Genomic DNA, 18,452 nt, shown 5'->3' on the forward strand with positions numbered 1-18,452 from the left:
CCATGGTACCTAAGGGATGCGGATGTGACAGAAGTACATCACCCTAAGGTCTCAGTCTCCACTGCCTGTGCTTTATTTTTCTTAGTATGAAATAAAATAGGACAAGATCTAATAAACTGGTGCAAATTTGATTATTTTTGCATGGATTTAACTTTGATCAAGATATTAAAGTACCAGCATGCTAATTAACGAAGACAAAACAGTATCAAGTCACAATGGATCCAGCTTGAGCAAACAGCAACACGAAGGCGGCTGAGGTCATAAGAATTAAAAGATAATTGAAGAGGCATTGGCTTATGCCTTAGTCATGGACTGAAAATGTCATTAAACAAATCATCAAACCCCCTATAAATAACTCTAATTATTTTTCAGGGACTTTGTCAGGTGTCTAAGTTTCAACCCTGCTCAATAGTTTATTCTTCTTCCTCAGCAGAACAAAGACTGAAATATTTACTAGATTATTTAAATGTTATTTTATAGACCACTGTATACAGGAAGAGTAATGTCTTCAGCATATACAGCTTAGGGAATAGCAAGAAAACTTTAATGGGATGAAAAATGACCTAATTTTGAAACAACAAAACAATGAGGAAAAAAAAAAGCACAAGGTCAGGTTCTAATATTGAAGCAAAACTCAGACAAAAATGGGGGTAACCTTTGTTTTTATGCTTATACAGTCAAACCCAGAATTTAACACAGGGATATCAGCCATCAAAATATGACTTCATTACTTATTTTATAGCACTAAAATAAATTACTTTGGGATGTGTCCTGGTTTCAGCAGGGATAGAGTTAATTTTCTTCCCAGCAGGTGGTACAGCGCTGTGGTTTGGATTTAGGATGAGAATAATGTTGATAACACACTAATCTTTTAGCTGTTGCCCAGCAATCAAGGACTTTTCAGCTTCTCACATTGCCCTGCCAAGGAGAAGGCAGGAAGTGGGGAGGGGACACGGCCAGGACAGCTGACCCAGACGGCCAAAGGGATAGTCCATACCATATGACGTCATGCTCCGTATAGAACTGGGGGTGGGCTGGGAAGCGGAGCAGCTCGGGAACTTGCTGAGCATCAGCTTTGGGTGGTGAGCAATTGTGCTGTGCATCACTTGTTTATATATTCTATTATTATTACTACTATTACTACTATTACTATCTTCCTTTTCTGTTTTATTAAACTGTCTTTATCCTGACCCACAAGTTTTACCTTTTATGTCTTTTCAATTCTCTCCCCATCCCACTGTGGGGGGTGAGCCAACAGCTGTACAGCGGTTGTAGCTGCTGGATGGGTTAAACCACGACAGGATGCAGCCTCACTTTGCAATCTACGGTGTACATAGCTCATTAACACCCACTTCTGCCAACTCAGCACAGCTGCATCCATCAGTCTGATCTTGTGCTCTGCAAGATGACCCCCGTCCTTAATTGCCAAAAAGGAACACAGGGATAATTAACTCCATGAGCAGCATTCCCTTGGCTTTCCATGCGGCTAACTGGCAGGTTGAAGATGAACGTATTTAAGCTGCTGGGCAATTCCTCCGGACGCCCCAACAGCTGTTCTGAGGGGCCAGATACTGCAGCAGGTCATTGCAGCTGCTCTGCCCCAAAGTCCTGCCGGAGGACAGGGACTTTGTCAGCCACCAGCGCCGGCCATGACTTGAACGGGCTGCTGTCAGGCAGCAATCACCCTGCTCGCACTGCCGCAACTTCAGCCTGGTGTGCGTGTTTGGATGAGATACCCCTTCAAGACATCCCCTTTACAGCAGTCTGCCCCTGTATAGGCCGAGGCGGGCAGGCTGGGGGGGTGGCAGCCACAAGGCACTGCCCTGGGCCCACTCTGGAAGCCAACTGGAGCTGCTGCCACGGCTGTCCCTTGCTGTACAGGCTGTTGGCGGTGGCCAACCACCGGCATGGCGAACGGAGGCAAGGCCGGCATGGGCAGGACAAGGCCGCGCCTGGCCCGGGGCTCGGCAGCTCGCAGCCGCCGCCTGAGGCCTGGCCTCCCCTCAGGTCGGCAGCGCGCCTGACCGGGCCCTGGGGCCTCCGGGCGGCATGGCCAGCGCGGCCGCGGCGCCCCCAGCGATACCCCGAGCGCGGGAAACACCCGCCGCGGTGCCGGTGCAGCTGCCACGGAAAAGCCCGCCGCCAGGCCCCGCCGGACCCGCCTGGGGCCCCGGGGCCGCCCCGGTCCCACCGCCGGGCGCGGGGCGGGGCTGCACCACCCACGGGCGGGCTGTTCCAGGGCGCATGCGCGACTCTGCGCTGTGCGGCGGCGGCGGGAGGGGCTTCACTGGCTGTGGGGAGCCGCTGCGGGAGCCCCGAGGTAACCCCGAGGCGCCGGTGCCGCTCCGGTGCCTGCTCGCCCGGCCATGTCCGAGTCGTATTTCCCTGTGGGTCCCGGGCTGGGCCCGGAGGAGAACTTCCTGTCGCTGGACGATATCCTGATGTCGCAGGAGAAGCTGCCGGGCCGCGCCGAGAGCACCCTGCCGCGCCTGGCCTTCGCGCTGGGCCAGGGGGCCGGCACCGGCGACTCCATCCCTGAGGTAACGGACGGGCGGGCGGGCGGGCGGGCGGGGGGGGGGGAGGAACTACAACTCCCAGCAGCCACCGCGCGGGGCGGGGCGTGATGGTGGGGGGCCGCGTGATTCCGGTTCCCGCGTGGGCTCCGGGGCGCGTGGGCTCGGTCGCGCGCCGCGGGTTTCTTCTCATGCGTGCCGGGCCCCGGCGGCGCTCTGGGTTCGGGGCGCTGCGGGGCACCTCGTGCTTCTAGCCGCTCGTCACGGAGTGGTGTTTGCTTGCATTGGGTGCGTTTTGCATGTTTGGGGTTTGTGGTTGTTTTTTTCTTTTCCTTGTGGTGTTCAATAATGTGACAATGGGACGTCAATAAAGAAATCCACTTCCCGAGTCTCGCGGTCATAATCAATGCCTCTAAAGTGTGTCTCTTTTCTATTGCAGTAGACTGTTCCGAAAACAAAATTCACTTTTTTGTAACACTGGATCTTCATTAATGAAGTTCACTGCCTGTCCACTGCATGAAAATACGTGTATTCTCGTGGCGAGCACACCTTTTGTTTTTTCTCGTTCGCGCAGGGATCGAAGCTGGAGATACCCCTGTGGCTTGCTAAAGGGCTGCACGACAGCAAAAGAAGAATCATTTCCGTGGAACTGCCAAAGATTTACAAGGAAGCCTGGAGGACGGTGTTCAGCGCTGACGCCAATGTGGTTGATCTGCATAAAATGGGGCCGTACTACTACGGGTTTGGCTCCCAGCTCCTGAATTTTGACAATCCAGAGAATCCTGAGATAGCTCAGACTATCCTGCAGGCAAGTATCTGAAGTACATCTTGAAATTTGGGGTTACGTTTTTCCACCTTTCTCTTGCTCCCAGCTGCTCAGCAGTCTTCAGGAAAAATATCCTGGGTTAATCCAAATGACTTCTGGATTGGGTATGGATTTCTAGCTCACGTCGTAGGGCAACCCTGTTGGCGACTGCACAGTCTAGTGATGGAAGCCTCAAGTTGGCATCCAGGAGTGTAATTTTAGTTTGGAATTTCCACATTGTGACTATGGTACTTCATAAAATCCTGTAAAACAGGACTAGAGGAGACATACAATTATTTAATCATGACTGTGCTGCAAGGCAGAATTAATTCACCCTCTATTATTTCTGTTTTCTACCCGGTTTTTAAAGCTCTGTCATGACGAGACTTCACACTGCTCTGGGCAATCTGTTTCGGTGCTTCGCCATCCTATTCTTAGAAGATTTCCTCTGACGTCTGCGCTAAAGCTCATTCGCAGCAATACAAGCTCTGTTCTCTTTGTCTTGTACAAAGTAAACGCTGAGGACAGATTATTCTCTTCCTTCCTGCAGCAGTCGCAGTTTATTTGGTATCTCTTTGTGGGTCATGCTTTCTAACTTCTCCTTGTCCTTATTGTGCACCACTGGGATCTTTCCAGTTGATCTGCATCCGCTGTGACGTGCAGTGCCCTGACCGGCGTACAGCCTCCTCCTCGGGACTTGCGCTGATGAAAACAAGAAAATTACTTTGTGAATTTTATAGGCCATGATGTTGTTTGCTCATCATGGTGAGGCATCTTGTTTTTACCCATAGAGTGACATTGTTACGCGTTTGTTTTGCTGTCCACAGTAAGATGGTACAGATAGCATAGGTGGACGATCGTTCCTCTTCCTGCATTTGTACAGTTCCCTATTTCTGCCTTAATGTAAAACCTTACATTAGTCCCAGCTGAATTACATCCTATGGTTTTCACACCATCTTTCTGATTTGTCAGGATCATTACGAGTTAAGAGTTTACTCCCCAACATGCTTGCAGTCATCCCTTCTTCTCCTGCATGTTGTTTGCTAATTTAATAAGTATAACTTCTGTTCCTTTAGTAAGCTTATTAATTAATATAGCAAACAGTACTCGGTTCCAGATAGACCCCTGCTGAACTCCACTCAGTATGTTCTTCCCTCCGGACAGGAGCTATGGTTAACTGTCTTTACGGACCACCTACGGGTGGTGTAGCTAAATCTTGCAGGAACGCCCCGTGACAGATAGCTCTGCTGCTTTTCCTCCCACTGTAAGGCCCAGCATCCTGCCATCGGAGGAAACCGGTCTCTCCGTTTATTCTTGGCAAGTCCATGTTGGCTGTTACTCTTCTCTCTATTTTCTTGCAGGAGTTTATGTATAGTTTATTTGTTCCAGTATGTTTCCAGGAATTGATACTGATGGATTTATAATTCCCTGGCTCTTCCTTCCTCCCTCTCCATCTACCCTTTCTCTTTTAAGATAGATACCATCTTTGCCAGTTTCCAGACTCCTGTGCTCGTTGAGCTTTTAAAGATAACCACTAACAGCTCTGAGATTTCTTCAGCCATCTCTCTAAGTAGTCTGGGGTGATTGCTATGGGCTTTTTTTTTCTTCTCCCCCCCCCCCCCCCCCCCCCCCCCTTAATTCCTTAAATGAAGGCTGATGCAGAGAGGCTTTAAAGCACTGCTGCTTTGGAGTTGTCCACTGAAAGCTTGCTTTCTGCATTGAGGAGGTGACCACACCTTTCCTTGTCTTTTCTCTTTCTGTTAATGGACATCTTAGGAAAAAAGCCACATTAGGACACATCACTTGTTGACAAAAAAAACAAAGCACACAATGTATGCTTTCTTTTTATTAAAAGCAAACAAGAGGGGCGTTGTGCTGACTTAAAAAATAAACAAAACACCAAAAAAGGAACTATAAATGTGAAGTATAACTATTTGGTGACAAAGCCAAAATGAGAGTTATTAATTTATAATATATTTATTCTATAAGTAAATCTGTAAAATTTGCAGTTCTGATGATTCTAAAATCAGCCTCTGAAATAACAGCACAGCTTTCAAAGAATTTTGACACCCCCCCCTTTTTTTTTTTACTCCCAAAAGCAAAGATAAGGAGGGAAATAAAAATCCTTAAATATGTCTTGTTGCTTAGCTTTTTAAAATATTATTTATTAGTTGTAGATTTGTTTTTTTGACTTTTTTCATGCTTAAGTGTTTTTTCAGCGTACTGAATGTTTTACAGTGGAGGTTTGGTTTAACTTCCAAGCCTTTCACAAGTTGCAGCTAGTCCGTTCCTGCAGCAGCTGCTGTGGCATGAGATTCATTCCACCCGCTCTAAAGCAATGATTGCTTGTGAAGTGAGATGGAATAGATCGTAATTGTGTTATACCCTGTGGTCTGCTCAAGCCCGTCATAGGGAAGAGGCCAAAATCTAATTGTGCTTGCTTCCCATCCAGTATATCAGGCGCTTGCTCTCCCAGCTCAGGCAGGAAATGGTTTGTCTTTGTATCCAAGGTTAGTAGGTGCTACACCGTTTGCAGACCCTTGACTAGTTGTGAACTAGAGCCTACACCTTTGGCTTTTCAGCCTTGAAAACTCAGGCCTCTAGCATTTGAGCTGAAGAAGCCCCAGTGTTACCTGTCAGTAATTCTGCTTATCCTCTTTAGACATTTATTAGCCGTTTTCGTCGTATCATGGACTCCTCTCAGAATGCCTACAACGAAGACACGTCAGCTCTGGTGGCTCGGCTGGATGAATTGGAGCGAGCCTTATTTCGAGCTGGCCAGAAGGGGCTGAATGACTTCCAGTGCTGGGAAAAGGGACAGGCTTCTCAAATCACAGCTTCCAGTCTGGTCCAGAATTACGGGAAAAGAAAGTTCACGGATATGGATGGTTAAAAGCCTGAAGAACATGCAGCTACTGTGGCGGACACCAAGAGATTTACAGCCTGCCTATTGCAGAAGAGAAAGATTAATCAGCTTTGGGGAAGGACAGGCTCCCTGTCCATTAATGGAAATTCTTCTCTATAACGTCTTTGGATTAGATTAGTGCAAATTTTAAAGGCAGATGGCAAGAGTATAAAAAATATATCACATCACATCACTGGACAGCTTTACAGCTTACTCATACCACTCCTGAGGATTTGCAGTTCAAGTGTTTCTAGGTGGCTAAAGGGTATGAGATGATTTTCTAAATGGGTAATTAATATTTATTATTCTTTATCTTCCAAATTTATATTTACAATACTGGATCTGTTTGGAAAAAAGTGTAATTCTTTGTATTTCATCTTGCCCTTCCCATTCCAACCTCCTGGGGACAGCTGTTTCCAGGTTCCCCATTCTTTGGAGAGCCCCAACGATGTGGGAAAAAACATGGTACAAATTGCATTGAATTTTTCCCACTTCTTATACATTGAGGTGGAACAGGTACTCTTTGTGAGGCAGGAATGTTTTTCTTTGCTGACTTTTGTACACAGTGTTAGTGCCCCAGCGAAAAACACCTCCTCTTAACTCATGTAGCAAGGGAAGTGGCTGGGCAAGTCTCACATGCTGCCTCATCCTCTCTCTCGCTTTCGGCCCGTGTGGGGTTGATGCTGCGCGGGGTGGAAAGCGTTCTCGTTTGATGTGAGTGGCTTTTGCGATGGATGTGTCTCAATGATGGCTGTTAAGCTCCTCCATGTATTTTACAGAGGAGGCAACAAAGAGTTAGTCTGGACTGGGTCAGAAGCAGCAACTTTAATGGAAACTCCCCCGTTATCAACCTCTGAGCCATCTGTTTTCTCAGGAGGACTACTTCTGATTACTAAATTTGGTTAATAGAAGGGACAGAGCAAATGAACTGAGTTTCCTTCCTTCTGATCCTAACTAAATGATACTAACTAAATGATCCTAGTAAATGTCATTCTTGCCAGTAGGAGTGAGTGGAGTTGGAACTTGCCAAACAGCACAGTGGTTTCATCCCGTGTGGATGCCCTTACACCTAGATTATCTGAAGTCCCATTGGATTGGAGACAGAAAACAGATGGTTGTCTCTGTAGGCTGTAGTTCCCACAGTCATCAGGATGATCATCCTTTGGAAGCAGGTGTTGGACATCTCATGGGTGCTTCTGAGCATCTGTAGGTGAACCTTGGGAGTACCTAGGTGGAGGAGCCAGATTGTAATGATACTGAGCACTTCCTCTTCTGTGGGAATCACTGGGAGGTGACAGCAAGATCCACATCTTGGAGGACTTGTTACTGGACTTGCAGATGCACCTGGATATTGGATTCTTCAAACTGGAAACCTCCAGTACAAAGGATGCCTGCCCGTTCCTTGGCCAGAGGAGTGAAAGCTCTGCCTCTGGAGGTGGTGAGAGGGGACAATGTGCTGGCTTCACACAGCAGCCCAGGGCCAGCTGTCTTGCCACAGGAGACTAATTGGAAGCTGTGCCTGACAAAGTATTTCAAGTAAGGGCAAGATCAAATGCTGCTGCACTTAATGACTTAATGGCACATAATAGCCTATGCATTTTTATGAAGATTTTGTCTATTGTCTTTTTCTGGATTTTTATGTTAAATAAATATTTTGTAAGGAGATGCTCTTAAAGTAAAATGTCTGTTGTTAATTGCCCCACAGCAGAAAAATTAGTCATAGTTTGGAAAATGCAGGTCTTCACAAACCTGTGGCCATGATAGATGATGCAGTCCTGCTTATATCATTCCTCTTCTCTTACAGGTAGCGTGGTCAGGAGCTACCTTTGTGCAGTCAGGCGAGTGTAGAAGTATTTCCTCTCTGACTTATCCCATGTGGGTAATAGCTGTTTGCCTAAGTTGTCGAAGAGACACTGCCAACGAATTGAGAAGCTATTGATTTTATAAATTGCATTTTTTTTGAAACATGAGATGGATGGAGGTGATTCCATGTTATCTCGACTGTTGTCGAGTGGTGGGTAGTGGGTGGCAATCAGCTGTGTCTGTATTCGTACCCTGCTGCTCCAAGCGCTGTAGCATAGACTTCATGGAGCATGTCAAAGCTGTGTCCAGTGCTTCAGCTGCAAGGGAAGCAAGTCTAAGTCCGTCTGTGATGAGAAGTGTTTTTGAATTGGAAGGATTATTTTAATGAGATGGCGGTTTTGAGATCCAGTTGGTTTATAACAAAAATCGTTATTTCAGAGTGGGGAGAAAAAAATCCCTGAAGTAGTAGTCCTCAATGGCACTGGCTTTTTGTAAGTAAGCAATGTCACTTTTAGTAACCCTGAATGTTTAGGAATAAACACCAATAAGACCCTTAAAAAATTTGATCCTGTAATTTTAAATTACAGTATTTCATTAGTAGATTGGATATTCTGTTGATTTTTTTTTTCCTTTTTTTTTTTTTTCCCCCTTGCTGGCTGGAATACTTCTTTTCTGTCCAGAAATACAACAACAGAGTGCTGTGTACTTTTTATGAACACAAACTGTTCTTTATGATTGCACCGTGGCAAGCTATCAGTTGGAGGAGTTTGAACTTGTATATTTTCAGAATGGCACGATAAATCCTCATTACAGAACTATACAAAAGAGGTCTGAAAAGGACTTCTAAGTGTAATTTCTCCCCATGTCCCTCAGCTTTTAAACTGGAGGACTACTGATGTTTTTGAGAAAGCAGTCCATAGACCCATTTTATAGTATTGCCACAATGGTTTTCATTGCAATCAAATAAAAAATAGGCACAATTTGAGATGCTGATTAGTTACGCATTCACATATTTGTTTGGGTTTTAATGGCATGTTTTTGAAAAGAGGTATGAGCTGACCTGGCCTAGTCCTTCCCCTAAAGCGAGGAGTTGGACTCCATGATCCTTATGGGTCCCTTCCAACTTGAGATGCTCTATGAGTCTATGATTAGCCCCGTCTAATCCATCTCAGGATGATGTTTGTCCAGCCAGGCGTTCAGAAGCCACCTCTGCAGGAGAACCCACAGCCTCCCTCGGCAGTCTGTTCTGTGCCTGGCTGCAGCGTATGATGAACAAAGTTAGAGCTGCACATTCACTGACACAGTGGAAGACGCGGTCGGTCGAGCTTCCCTGTTGGAATGGTTAATGAAACCGAAAAAATTTCCTCACCTAAGTTTTACATTAACGTGTCGTAAAACTCTCAGTTCCTCTTGTTCATCTCTTCTATGTGTTCCTTTTTCAAGCAGGTGAGGCAGCTGTGGAGGGTCGACCCCCAGTTAAATACAAAGAGCTCTGCAACCAGCACGCACACACTTTCTCGCCTATCCAAATTACTCTTTCACAAAATGTTCATGTTTCTTTCTTGGCCTCCTTTGCTCTGAACAATGTCTTAGTTTGTCCCCTGGCATTGATTTATTTTTGGTCAGCAGAATGAAGCGGTTGACTGTTTCTGCCAGCCTGGAAGCAATAGGTGGGTGGCGTCATTTGGACCGGCAGCAACTAGGAGGAGCAGCAGCAAGAAATGTTTTGAGAACTGACGTGCTGTAATACTACATGTTATTTTTGAGAGAAACAGTGGCACCTAACTGAGGAGCACAAGCCTTTCTGATCTTGATCAGTGATTTTTTCTACCCACTTTTTGGTGACAGCTGTTACAAGAGCTTCATTCAAAATTTTAATTGAACCAGTTGCCTAACAGAGATGTGATGTAATTCAGTGGAGGCACAGCGTGAACACTTTCTTCACACAGCTGCTTCTGTCCCCAGATGTGCTTTTTATAGAACACATTGTCTGGTAGCACAGCATATGGCTCAGGAGTTCGTAGTTTTATTTAAAATACTTCCTCTAGCACTGCCTCTGCCTGGCAGGAGACAACTCAAAGCTCAGTTTCCTTTTCTGACAAGTGAAGGTAACACTCCCTTATTAAAAGCGTGTTTTGTGCTCTGGATTGTAGGCAGTGTCTTTGTTATAGCAGATACGCCAGCCAGATTTTCGCAGCTCTGCCACACCTGCCAGCCACTGCTCAGATGCTTACTGGGTAAGTGCTTGTCAGCTGAAAGATTCCTTGTTTCAGAAATCATTCTGGTTTCCTTGATCAGGCCCGTTGAACCCTTACTGCTAAGCTTCAAGACTGCCACATATCTGGTAACTTAGAAGAATAAGTACGTGCTTTCCCACTCTCTGCCCTTCTCTCCTACCTGAACAGCCACGTGGCCCTGCAGAGAGTGGCCAAGTGTGCAGTTCTAAGGCCGCGTTTCTCCTCTGTTTCCTGATCTTACCTGCTCGGAAATGCTTTCACGAGAGTGGACGAGCCTGAGCACTAAATGCTGAACAGAACTGTCAGTGGGACTTTGTGCAAAAACTGGTGGAAGGATGACAGATTGCCCTGGTTTCATCATGTCACACGAGTGATTAATGGCGGAAAGGTCATCCACACTTTCAGCTTACGTCTGATGGCTTTGCTTTGCAGGACTGGCTTTGGGAGCTGAACTCTGGTGGGTGCAAGATGCTTTTCTGTGTTTTCTGCTGACAAGAGAACGTGATTGAAGTCTGGGGCAGCCAGATGCTGCTTTTGAAAGAAACTGTGCCAGTTTGAGCTTCCCTTGAAAGTGTCTCCTGGGTGAAGACCATCTGAGTACTTGCACCGAGTTGTATCTTCTACTACAGTGTTGCTGAGAGCTGCTTCTTACATGTAGGCCTAGGGGGCTTTTGGGTGTGGGAACAGCCTGAGGGCCTTTGTCCTGAAACTAAACCTGAGGTAGTGTCAGCAGGACACTGGGGATTGTGCGAACCCATTAACGTCATGTGCACATTGCTATGGACAGGATGCCAACCTACCGTGGCTGGGCTGGAGCTAAACACGCAGGATACTAGCCTATTGAGTTTTTATCTAGTTTATCGTGTCCTCTGATCCTACGTGCACAAATCAATCCGATCTCCCCAGCACAAAGATACTTCTGCAATGAATCAAGGTCAATGAAGCTGGAAGCTTCAAGTTGCGCTCTCAATATCGTCATTGATACCACCCTCGTTAGATACACGGTCAGGTGTGAGCTCTGTACCCTGCTGGTGTTACGCAGTTTTAGAGACACCATCTTCCTCCTTTTCTGCCAGGGTCTGCACTAACCTCTGCTGCTGGGTGAAGGCCACATGTTGGGTTTTCCTGGTAGTTCCTAGGGGAGTTTGAAACGAAAACGATGACCACTGGAAGGCTGTGGCCTGGGAGGGCCTGTGCATGCACTGCTTGTCCGCAGCCAGGAGAGGGGGCGCTGAGCTTACGACATTGTTTTTGTGCAGTTCCTACTGTAACTGCTTTAAGTTGTAGGTAGCGAGAAGCTTATTTGGCCTGTGAGATCAAACTAGGTGTCTAAGTGACTTTCTGTTGTATCTGCCAGGCAAAACCACAAGTCAAGCGAGATTCAAAGTGGAGTTCAGGTTGAGCTACCTTGTCCTAGATTTGAGCACGCAAGAAGAGCGGATGTCGTGGTTGGCAGAGGCAATGCAAATGAAGTATTACCGATCGCTGCGTAAGGAAGGGAGTGGCAAGAAAGCTGCCAAGAAAGTGTAGCAGAGGAGGAGATGGACAGACACTTGGCTGTGCTGCTTCGGCCAGTGTGAGTGCTGGGGACTACCTGCGCGGGTGCGGGACTTGCCTCATGCGGGAGCGGTCAGTGCCCCAAGGGGTCCTGCGGCACTGCGGTGGGCTGGGCAGGAGCGGGCTGCCAGAGTTAGTGCCCTGCCTTCTGCTGCCGTCTCCTTCGCAAAGTGACCTGCTTATTCCTCAGCCGGAAAGCCTGGGAAGTGGAGTTAGGCTTGAGTCTGTGTGTGTTTAAAGGCTGTGGTTCACAGAGATCAGAAAGGGAAGAGACCAGCAGGTTGCGTGCACGTCTGTTCCCTGGCTGCCAGCCTGAGCTCAGTGCTCAACACATACCATCTAGAAATTCAAAGCCCTTTTTCCAGGGACAAATTTGCCGTCCTACGGGCCCTGGCTGCAGTGGATGTGCTGTGGCTGTTCCCATTGCTACAATATGCTCTCATGAATTTGTTGGGACAACGAGAGACAGGGAGAAGAAGTAAAGTTGCATCTGCCCTCTTCTCCCCACCACTTGTTGCCAAGGAGCAAGAAGAGCAGCCAGCCTTGGAGAAGTTGCCACCCGCGGTAGCCGTGGAAGCGTCTGGCCGTGGGAGCAGCGTGCCTGGGAAGGCAGCCAGCTGCGCTGAGCAAGGCAGGGGGTGGCAGCCGCGGCGATCCCTTTGGGTCTGCTTGGGCAGGAGCTGAGAGGTGGGAAGAGACGATAGGGAGCACAGCAGGAAGGGAGAGGGGGAGTATCTGGGGGCTCTTGGGGAGCACGTCAGCATTCAGTGTGGTAATCCCTCATTTGAAGGGGTCCTGAAGTGCCTCCACTTACCTGTAAACGGTGTAACATCTCAGTAAATAAACTTTAGGACCAATTCCAGGCAGCACATCATCACACGGTTTGTCTGAGACCAAAGACCGGTGTGAGGAGAGCTGGAGATGCGTGGGGAGGTAAAGGAGAGGAGGAGGAGGCAGGAGCTGGAGAGGGACCTCAGGGAGTGAAAAAGAACGCAGAGGGGGCTTGAGACAAGGCTTGAAGGCAAGAGGAGAGAGGAACACAGTGAGCTTCCACCTCCCCCGGGCACCATTTCCATTGCACATGCTTAATGGGTTTTGCTTCACAGGAAATTGCTCCTGGGAGCCTCTTCTTCCCTGGGCGCTGAGGGCTGGCCAGGCTTTCCTGCGCAGGTGCAGAGCTTGCTGGGTGAAGAGCCAGCCCCGCACCGCTCTTCTTGGGGGGCTGCAGGCAGTAGCAGCGTGAAAAGCAGTGCCCTGGCGCTGCCGGACTGCTCCTCAGTGGCTGTTGTGGAAAATTACAAGGGGCGGCACGGCCCCAAAAAGCCAAGGCATTTGTTCTGGTTTTCGGAACACTTCATTAATGTCAGTGACAATACCAGCAGGTTCCTGAGATTAGCATGCTTCTATTTTTGAAGAGTTATTTCTCATGGCAGGCTGCCAAGCAGTGCCAGTGGCCTTAGTATCCTTTCTATCTGGATTGGCAGGAAACCCTGTGGTCTTTTGCCTTCCGTTAGCCTTTGTGAAGCTGTGTAGCTGCAGCTCTTCACAGTGCTCCCCCACGCCTTGGGGGGAACGTACCTGCTTCGGGTTTTCCAGCTAGCCCTGTGGCAAGGCAGAAATCCCCCTTTTCCTCTAGGTGCTGGGTTGCAGGCGAGGCACGGGCAGCACCCGGTGTGAGCAGGGTTTGGGGTGCGAGGAGCACGTGGGGACACAGATGACGTTTGCAGAGTACAGCGTCTACCACCTTGGGGTGCTCTCTGGCTGCACCTGGGTCTTGGTGCGGAGTTTCAGGCACAGCTGCTCGGGGGAACAGCACGTTGTGCTGATGGAGCGGGTGAGGGATGTGGCTGCCTCGGTGCGTGGTCCTGGGCAGGGCCACAGCTGCAGCACTGCATCCTGCTGTGTCTGGATGTGGCATCGCTGGAGTCCTGGAGAAAGCAGCTGGCATTCCCTGGGGGAAGGTGAAGTTCCTCTGCTCATCAGCTCAGCCCCCTTGGAAACACCAGCCGTGGGGCTTGCTTCTCCCCAGCTCCAGCTGAAAGGTGTAGAAGCACAGCAGCACCCCAAGACCAAACCCATTTCATACTGGTGTTCTCTCCTTAGTGTGTCTTTAATGCCTGATGTCGTGATGTAAGAGCTGTGCTAGCGTTATGGCACTCAGATGCATCACGAACTGCTCTTGCCCGTTTCAGGCTCAGGTTCTTATTGACAACTATGCGTTAAAAGCCTTTTACTTTTAATTAGCCTGTGAAATGGAGGGGGGACTCCAAGGGTGAAGATTGCTTTAAAGCTTGGAGGTTGTCTTCTCTTTATGCTTGGGATCCTGTAAGATCAGAGAAAAATAGCTTCACCATAAGAAATCCCAGTTTGCCTGCAGACGAGCTTGAGAAACTGTAACCCTAAAGACAGTTCCAGCCTTACCCCTCTCCAGATTTCTGTGTGCCTAGAAACGGACAGTGGGAAGGAGATGCCTCCTGACGTTCATGATGGTGCTGTTCCATCTCTGTTGTGATGCTGTGATATAAAAAACGTGGCAAAAAGCAAATGGAGATTGCAAAAGCCCAAGCTACGCTCTCAGCTTGCATGGCTTATAAGGCTGGGCCTGTCTCTAGCTGTTCTGTTGGTCCCTCAAGGGCTCTGGGTTCTCCGTACATAAAGCAGAAGCATAAGGAGGATTATGACAAACCCTCACAAAGAAGAGGGTTTTGCTGGTTGTGAAAGGCAATTTTTTCTCTGACTTCAGACCAAGAAGCTGGCAAATGCTTGGGATGCAGTGTGCGGTTTTTCTTTTTTTTTTCTTTTTTTTTTTTTCTTTTCTTTCCCTCAGGCATTAGAGTGAAAGGGGAGTGAAGAGATGACCACACGACAACATAGTCCTGTAGCTGGGGCGCTTGGCACTTGGGTGGAAGCAGTAAAGCAGGTACAGAAATCAGGGCACCATCAAAACAATCCTCAAACATGCCTGTTTCTCTTCCTGTGGGATCATCCTCTGCAGCGTGCGTGTATCTTGGCAGGCAGGCTCCCATCACAACAACAGTTTAAGATGAGTGTCTTGCCTTTGCCTCGCTTACAAATACAAGATTTGCAGTTGGTTTAGGTGTTCAGTTGACACCTGGGGGAGCGGGAGCTGGTGGATCCTGCAGCACCAGGATAAATGCTTTTCGTGCGTGTGGGTGGTTTTACTGCTGGGGGGCAGCTCTGCGGCTGGAGGGCTCGTGGGCTGGGCAGGGGAGCTGTGCACAGGCCCTGCTCATCATTAACAGAGCAACTGTTGGAGTCGCCCTCTTTGCGAAGGCTTTCAGAGCAGAGTCCCCCCCCTCACTTGTGCCGGTGGAGCGGAGCAGATCTGAGCTGGGTGCAGCCTGTGTTTCCCTGGGCAGGGCTGTACTTTGTTGTACTGGCCCTGTGAATCTGGGCTGGCTCCAGTGAAATCAGCATGCTTACTCCAAGTTTCACCAAATCAGCAGGTTTTATTTCAGTTGTGGTGGATTTCCCAAGCCCTGCCTGGAGGCTGAGCTGTGATTTTTCCATTCAGTTTGGGCTGTCAGGTGCACAAATGCAGCTCTAGCTGCCTGGCTGTGAGTCTGTCCCAGGCTGATGCAGGCAGAACGGGTTGAACAGATCATCGCCTCCCTGGATGGCCAGGCCTCCGCTGATGAGCACCGCTCTGGATTTACACCAGCGTCCTCCAAGCGAGCCCCTCGCTGCGCAGCCCTGGGCACGCAGTGGCGTTTCACCCCGAGCATCTCTGCGAAGCGATCCCAGCCTCGGCCCCGAGCCTCCTGCTGCGCCCAGCACCCTGGGGCTTCAGCTGCGTCGGCAGGGCAGGATGGCACAGGGAAAAGGAAAATCGCTGAGAATCAGGCCTTGGGAACACCACCTGCTTCATGGCAGAGACTGATTAATCTCCTTAGCAATTGCCTCAATCACAGAATCAGCAGGATGCTAATTAATCGAGAGGCACTAAACAACAGACCTTGCGATCCCTCCTGGCTTTAACCCTTTCGGGTTTGGCAGCTGTAGCAGGTCTGCCCTGGGGCTGAAGCCCTTGCTGGGGTGTCTTGGCACAGGTGACCCCGCGCTGCCCATCCATCTCTGCTGGCTCTGGCTGGGGTGTCCACACACCAGTGAGACGATGCCATGTCTGTGCGCTGCCACGGAAGCACCCACGTTGCCCTCCTGGCCCTCGGCTGAGGGACCCAGCAGACAGGGATGGCTACCACCCACCAGACGCCTCACTCTGCCTCTCCCCAGCCCCTCTGGCCTGGAGCTGGCCCCTCACCTCCACTGTGAAAGCCCACAAGCTGATTAAGCCCAGCATGTTAATTGGCTGCGACAGCTCATTTTCCTATCTTACATTTAGTTATCGATGGGGTGCGTGTGACTGGATACACAGCGAAGGTCAGTGCCAGAGCCCCTTGTTTGGTCCACGCTTGGATGCGGGATGGGGCTCCAAAAGCTCTGCCAGGACCAGCTGTAAACCAGCTGTGTACAGTCACACAGCCAGCAGCAGCAACCTCAGGCATGATTTTACCCTGGGGATGCGCAACACCCTGCCACAGGAGGACATGGAGGCTGGAAGAGAAGTGGGTTTGAAAGGGTATTTGGCACCCACTGGTGAAAACTAATCTTTCCAGGGCTGTTCAACACAAGGATTGGATTTGAAGCCCCCAAGCTGGGAGGATGCACAGGACAGCACCTGGTATCCAGCCCTCCCCAAACTGCTTTGGTGACTTCATCTTAGTTTTGTCTTGTGCTTCTCCTATGAGGGACAGGGCTAAAAAGGGAAGGAGAGAACACGTGGTCAGGGAGGTGCGTGGTGCATGGCTGGGTTGGTGCTCCTGATGCCAGGTGGGGTCCAGGCTGCTCTTAACGGGAAGCTGCTGAAATTCGGTGCCTCCGGCTCAGGCAGGCATGGTAGGGGCTGGAGGGGCAGCAGGCTGGCGGCTGTGCACGGGGCAGGGGGGCATGTTCAACTCCCCAGCATTACACAAGTGCCTGCGCTTTTGTCCTGGCTAGAAGTTGGGTGCCTTTAGAAAAGGACTCGAGAAGTGTTGGCTCCTGCTTCCCATCACTGGTGGGTCAGGGTGTCCTCCAGTCCCCCTGTGTCCAGACAGGCACAGGGAATTTGATGGAGGCTCTCCAGAGAGGAGCAGTTGCTGAGTGAAAAGGCAGTGAGGGATCGTGAGGACACATTGGCGGGTTTTGGTTAAAAGCTCCAAGATCTTGGCTGAGGCACTCAGACGTACTGAATGTGCCTTTCCAAGGAGCTGGAGAGCTGAGAGAAGCAGGTTTATGATCCTCCAGTGATCCATGAGCCATGGGCCTGCCTCTGTGGTGGAGAGGGTTGTGTTGCAAAGGGCTGATGCTAGGAGTTAACCTGCTGTCCTGGGACAGCGTGTGATGGTGCCTTTGGCCAGCCCTCTGCCTTTCTGCTGAGCATCTGCCATGGCCGTGGCCCAAATGCAGCACAACAAGAGAGTACATTAGCGAGAAGCAGGATGAAATCATTAGGATCGATGGATCCCCCAGAGCTAGGGGTATTGATCAGCTGTGGGCCAAGGAGAAGGTCAGGGGCAGTGCTGGTGGGATGCAGGCAAGGGGAGCTGAGTATTTGGCGGCTCCTGTGAAGGCTGTCGGGATGAGCAAGGAGGAAGGGTTGTGGGGGGCTGCTCGGGCCCTCCAGATGCCTTCTCCTGCCTGGGCGAGGACTGGCTGTGCTGGAGCCCTTCCTACGTGTGCTGCTCTGGGATGCCTGGGTCAGGTGGGGGATGGACCGAGACTGTCTCGGTCCATCCCCCACCTGACCCAGGCATCCCAGAAGGGAAGCTGGTGCCTGGAAAGCCCCAAATGTGTTCCCTGTGCTCCAGGCTCCTCTCTTTTCATGACTGTGACCCTAGGGACCCCCCAGCCCTTGGGGCAGAGCTGGCTTCACTCCTGATAGCCCCCCCCACCGAAGCACAGGGAAACCACTCTCCTGCTGGTTTGGCCCTGTGCTTGGGTGTCCCTCCTGTGTGACAGCCCTTCCTTGGCTCTGCCACCCACCCAGGAGCCTGGACCGAGGCCCCAGCCTGGCTCCGTCTCGGATGTGCTGATGAAGCCCTGGGAGTTTGGGCAGTGCTAACGGAGCAGACTTGGTTCGCCTGGATCAATCTCTGCCTGCACAAGCCAAGGAGTGCCAAAGCCAGCCAGGGCTGCTGCAGCCATCTGCGAGACTCCCTGAGAGCCGCCCCACCACCCCCCAGGGACACCTGTATCTGGCCAGGCTTAGGTTTGAGCTAGAGCAGCTTATTTTCATTGGTGGCCTGCTGACGTGTCCACCGCAGGCGACGGGCATCTGCCACCTTCGAGGGAGAGGCGGTGGGTGCCCATCCCACCAGGGCTCCCTGCAATTTGAGCACAGAGGGGACAACCCAGATCCAGCCTTGTGCAGGAATCAGCAGCATCTTGCTGTCTCAGCGGGAGGGTTGCCGGGCTCACCTGAGCTTGCTTCTTGTCTTTCCGATGTTAGAAGCCAAATATAATCTGCTTTACAAAATCTGCCCTGCCAGCCCCAGGGCCTCCGCGCCCCTGGGAAAGCTGTCTGCATTTTGAGACCCAGGTGCCCTCAGCTGCTGGCCTGTCCCGGTCGC

The 18,452-nt window shown here is 50.1% G+C and overlaps 1 protein-coding gene across 1 annotated transcript; it reads left to right on the forward strand.

Moving 5' to 3' along the window:
- The first annotated feature begins 1,937 nt into the window (after positions 1-1,937).
- Positions 1,938-7,904, forward strand: GINS3 (GINS complex subunit 3). Its single transcript, XM_075765408.1, has 3 exons — positions 1,938-2,540; positions 3,088-3,321; positions 5,981-7,904. Exons 1-3 carry the CDS (start codon positions 2,367-2,369, stop codon positions 6,209-6,211), a joined length of 639 nt encoding a protein of 212 aa, XP_075621523.1. The 5' UTR covers positions 1,938-2,366; the 3' UTR covers positions 6,212-7,904.
- The last annotated feature ends 10,548 nt before the right edge of the window (positions 7,905-18,452 follow it).

This window comes from Balearica regulorum, chromosome 13, assembly GCF_011004875.1.
Source record: "Balearica regulorum gibbericeps isolate bBalReg1 chromosome 13, bBalReg1.pri, whole genome shotgun sequence".
NCBI classification, from domain to species: Eukaryota; Metazoa; Chordata; class Aves; order Gruiformes; family Gruidae; genus Balearica; species Balearica regulorum.

Bases quoted from the DNA above. Each gene is read 5' to 3' on its own strand.
- GINS3 (XM_075765408.1), top strand. From the start codon at position 2,367: ATGTCCGAGTCGTATTTCCCTGTGGGTCCCGGGCTGGGCCCGGAGGAG. The intron at 2,541-3,087 runs GTAACGGACGGG...TCGTTCGCGCAG, and splicing joins CCGGCGACTCCATCCCTGAG to GGATCGAAGCTGGAGATACC. The intron at 3,322-5,980 runs GCAAGTATCTGA...TATCCTCTTTAG, and splicing joins TAGCTCAGACTATCCTGCAG to ACATTTATTAGCCGTTTTCG.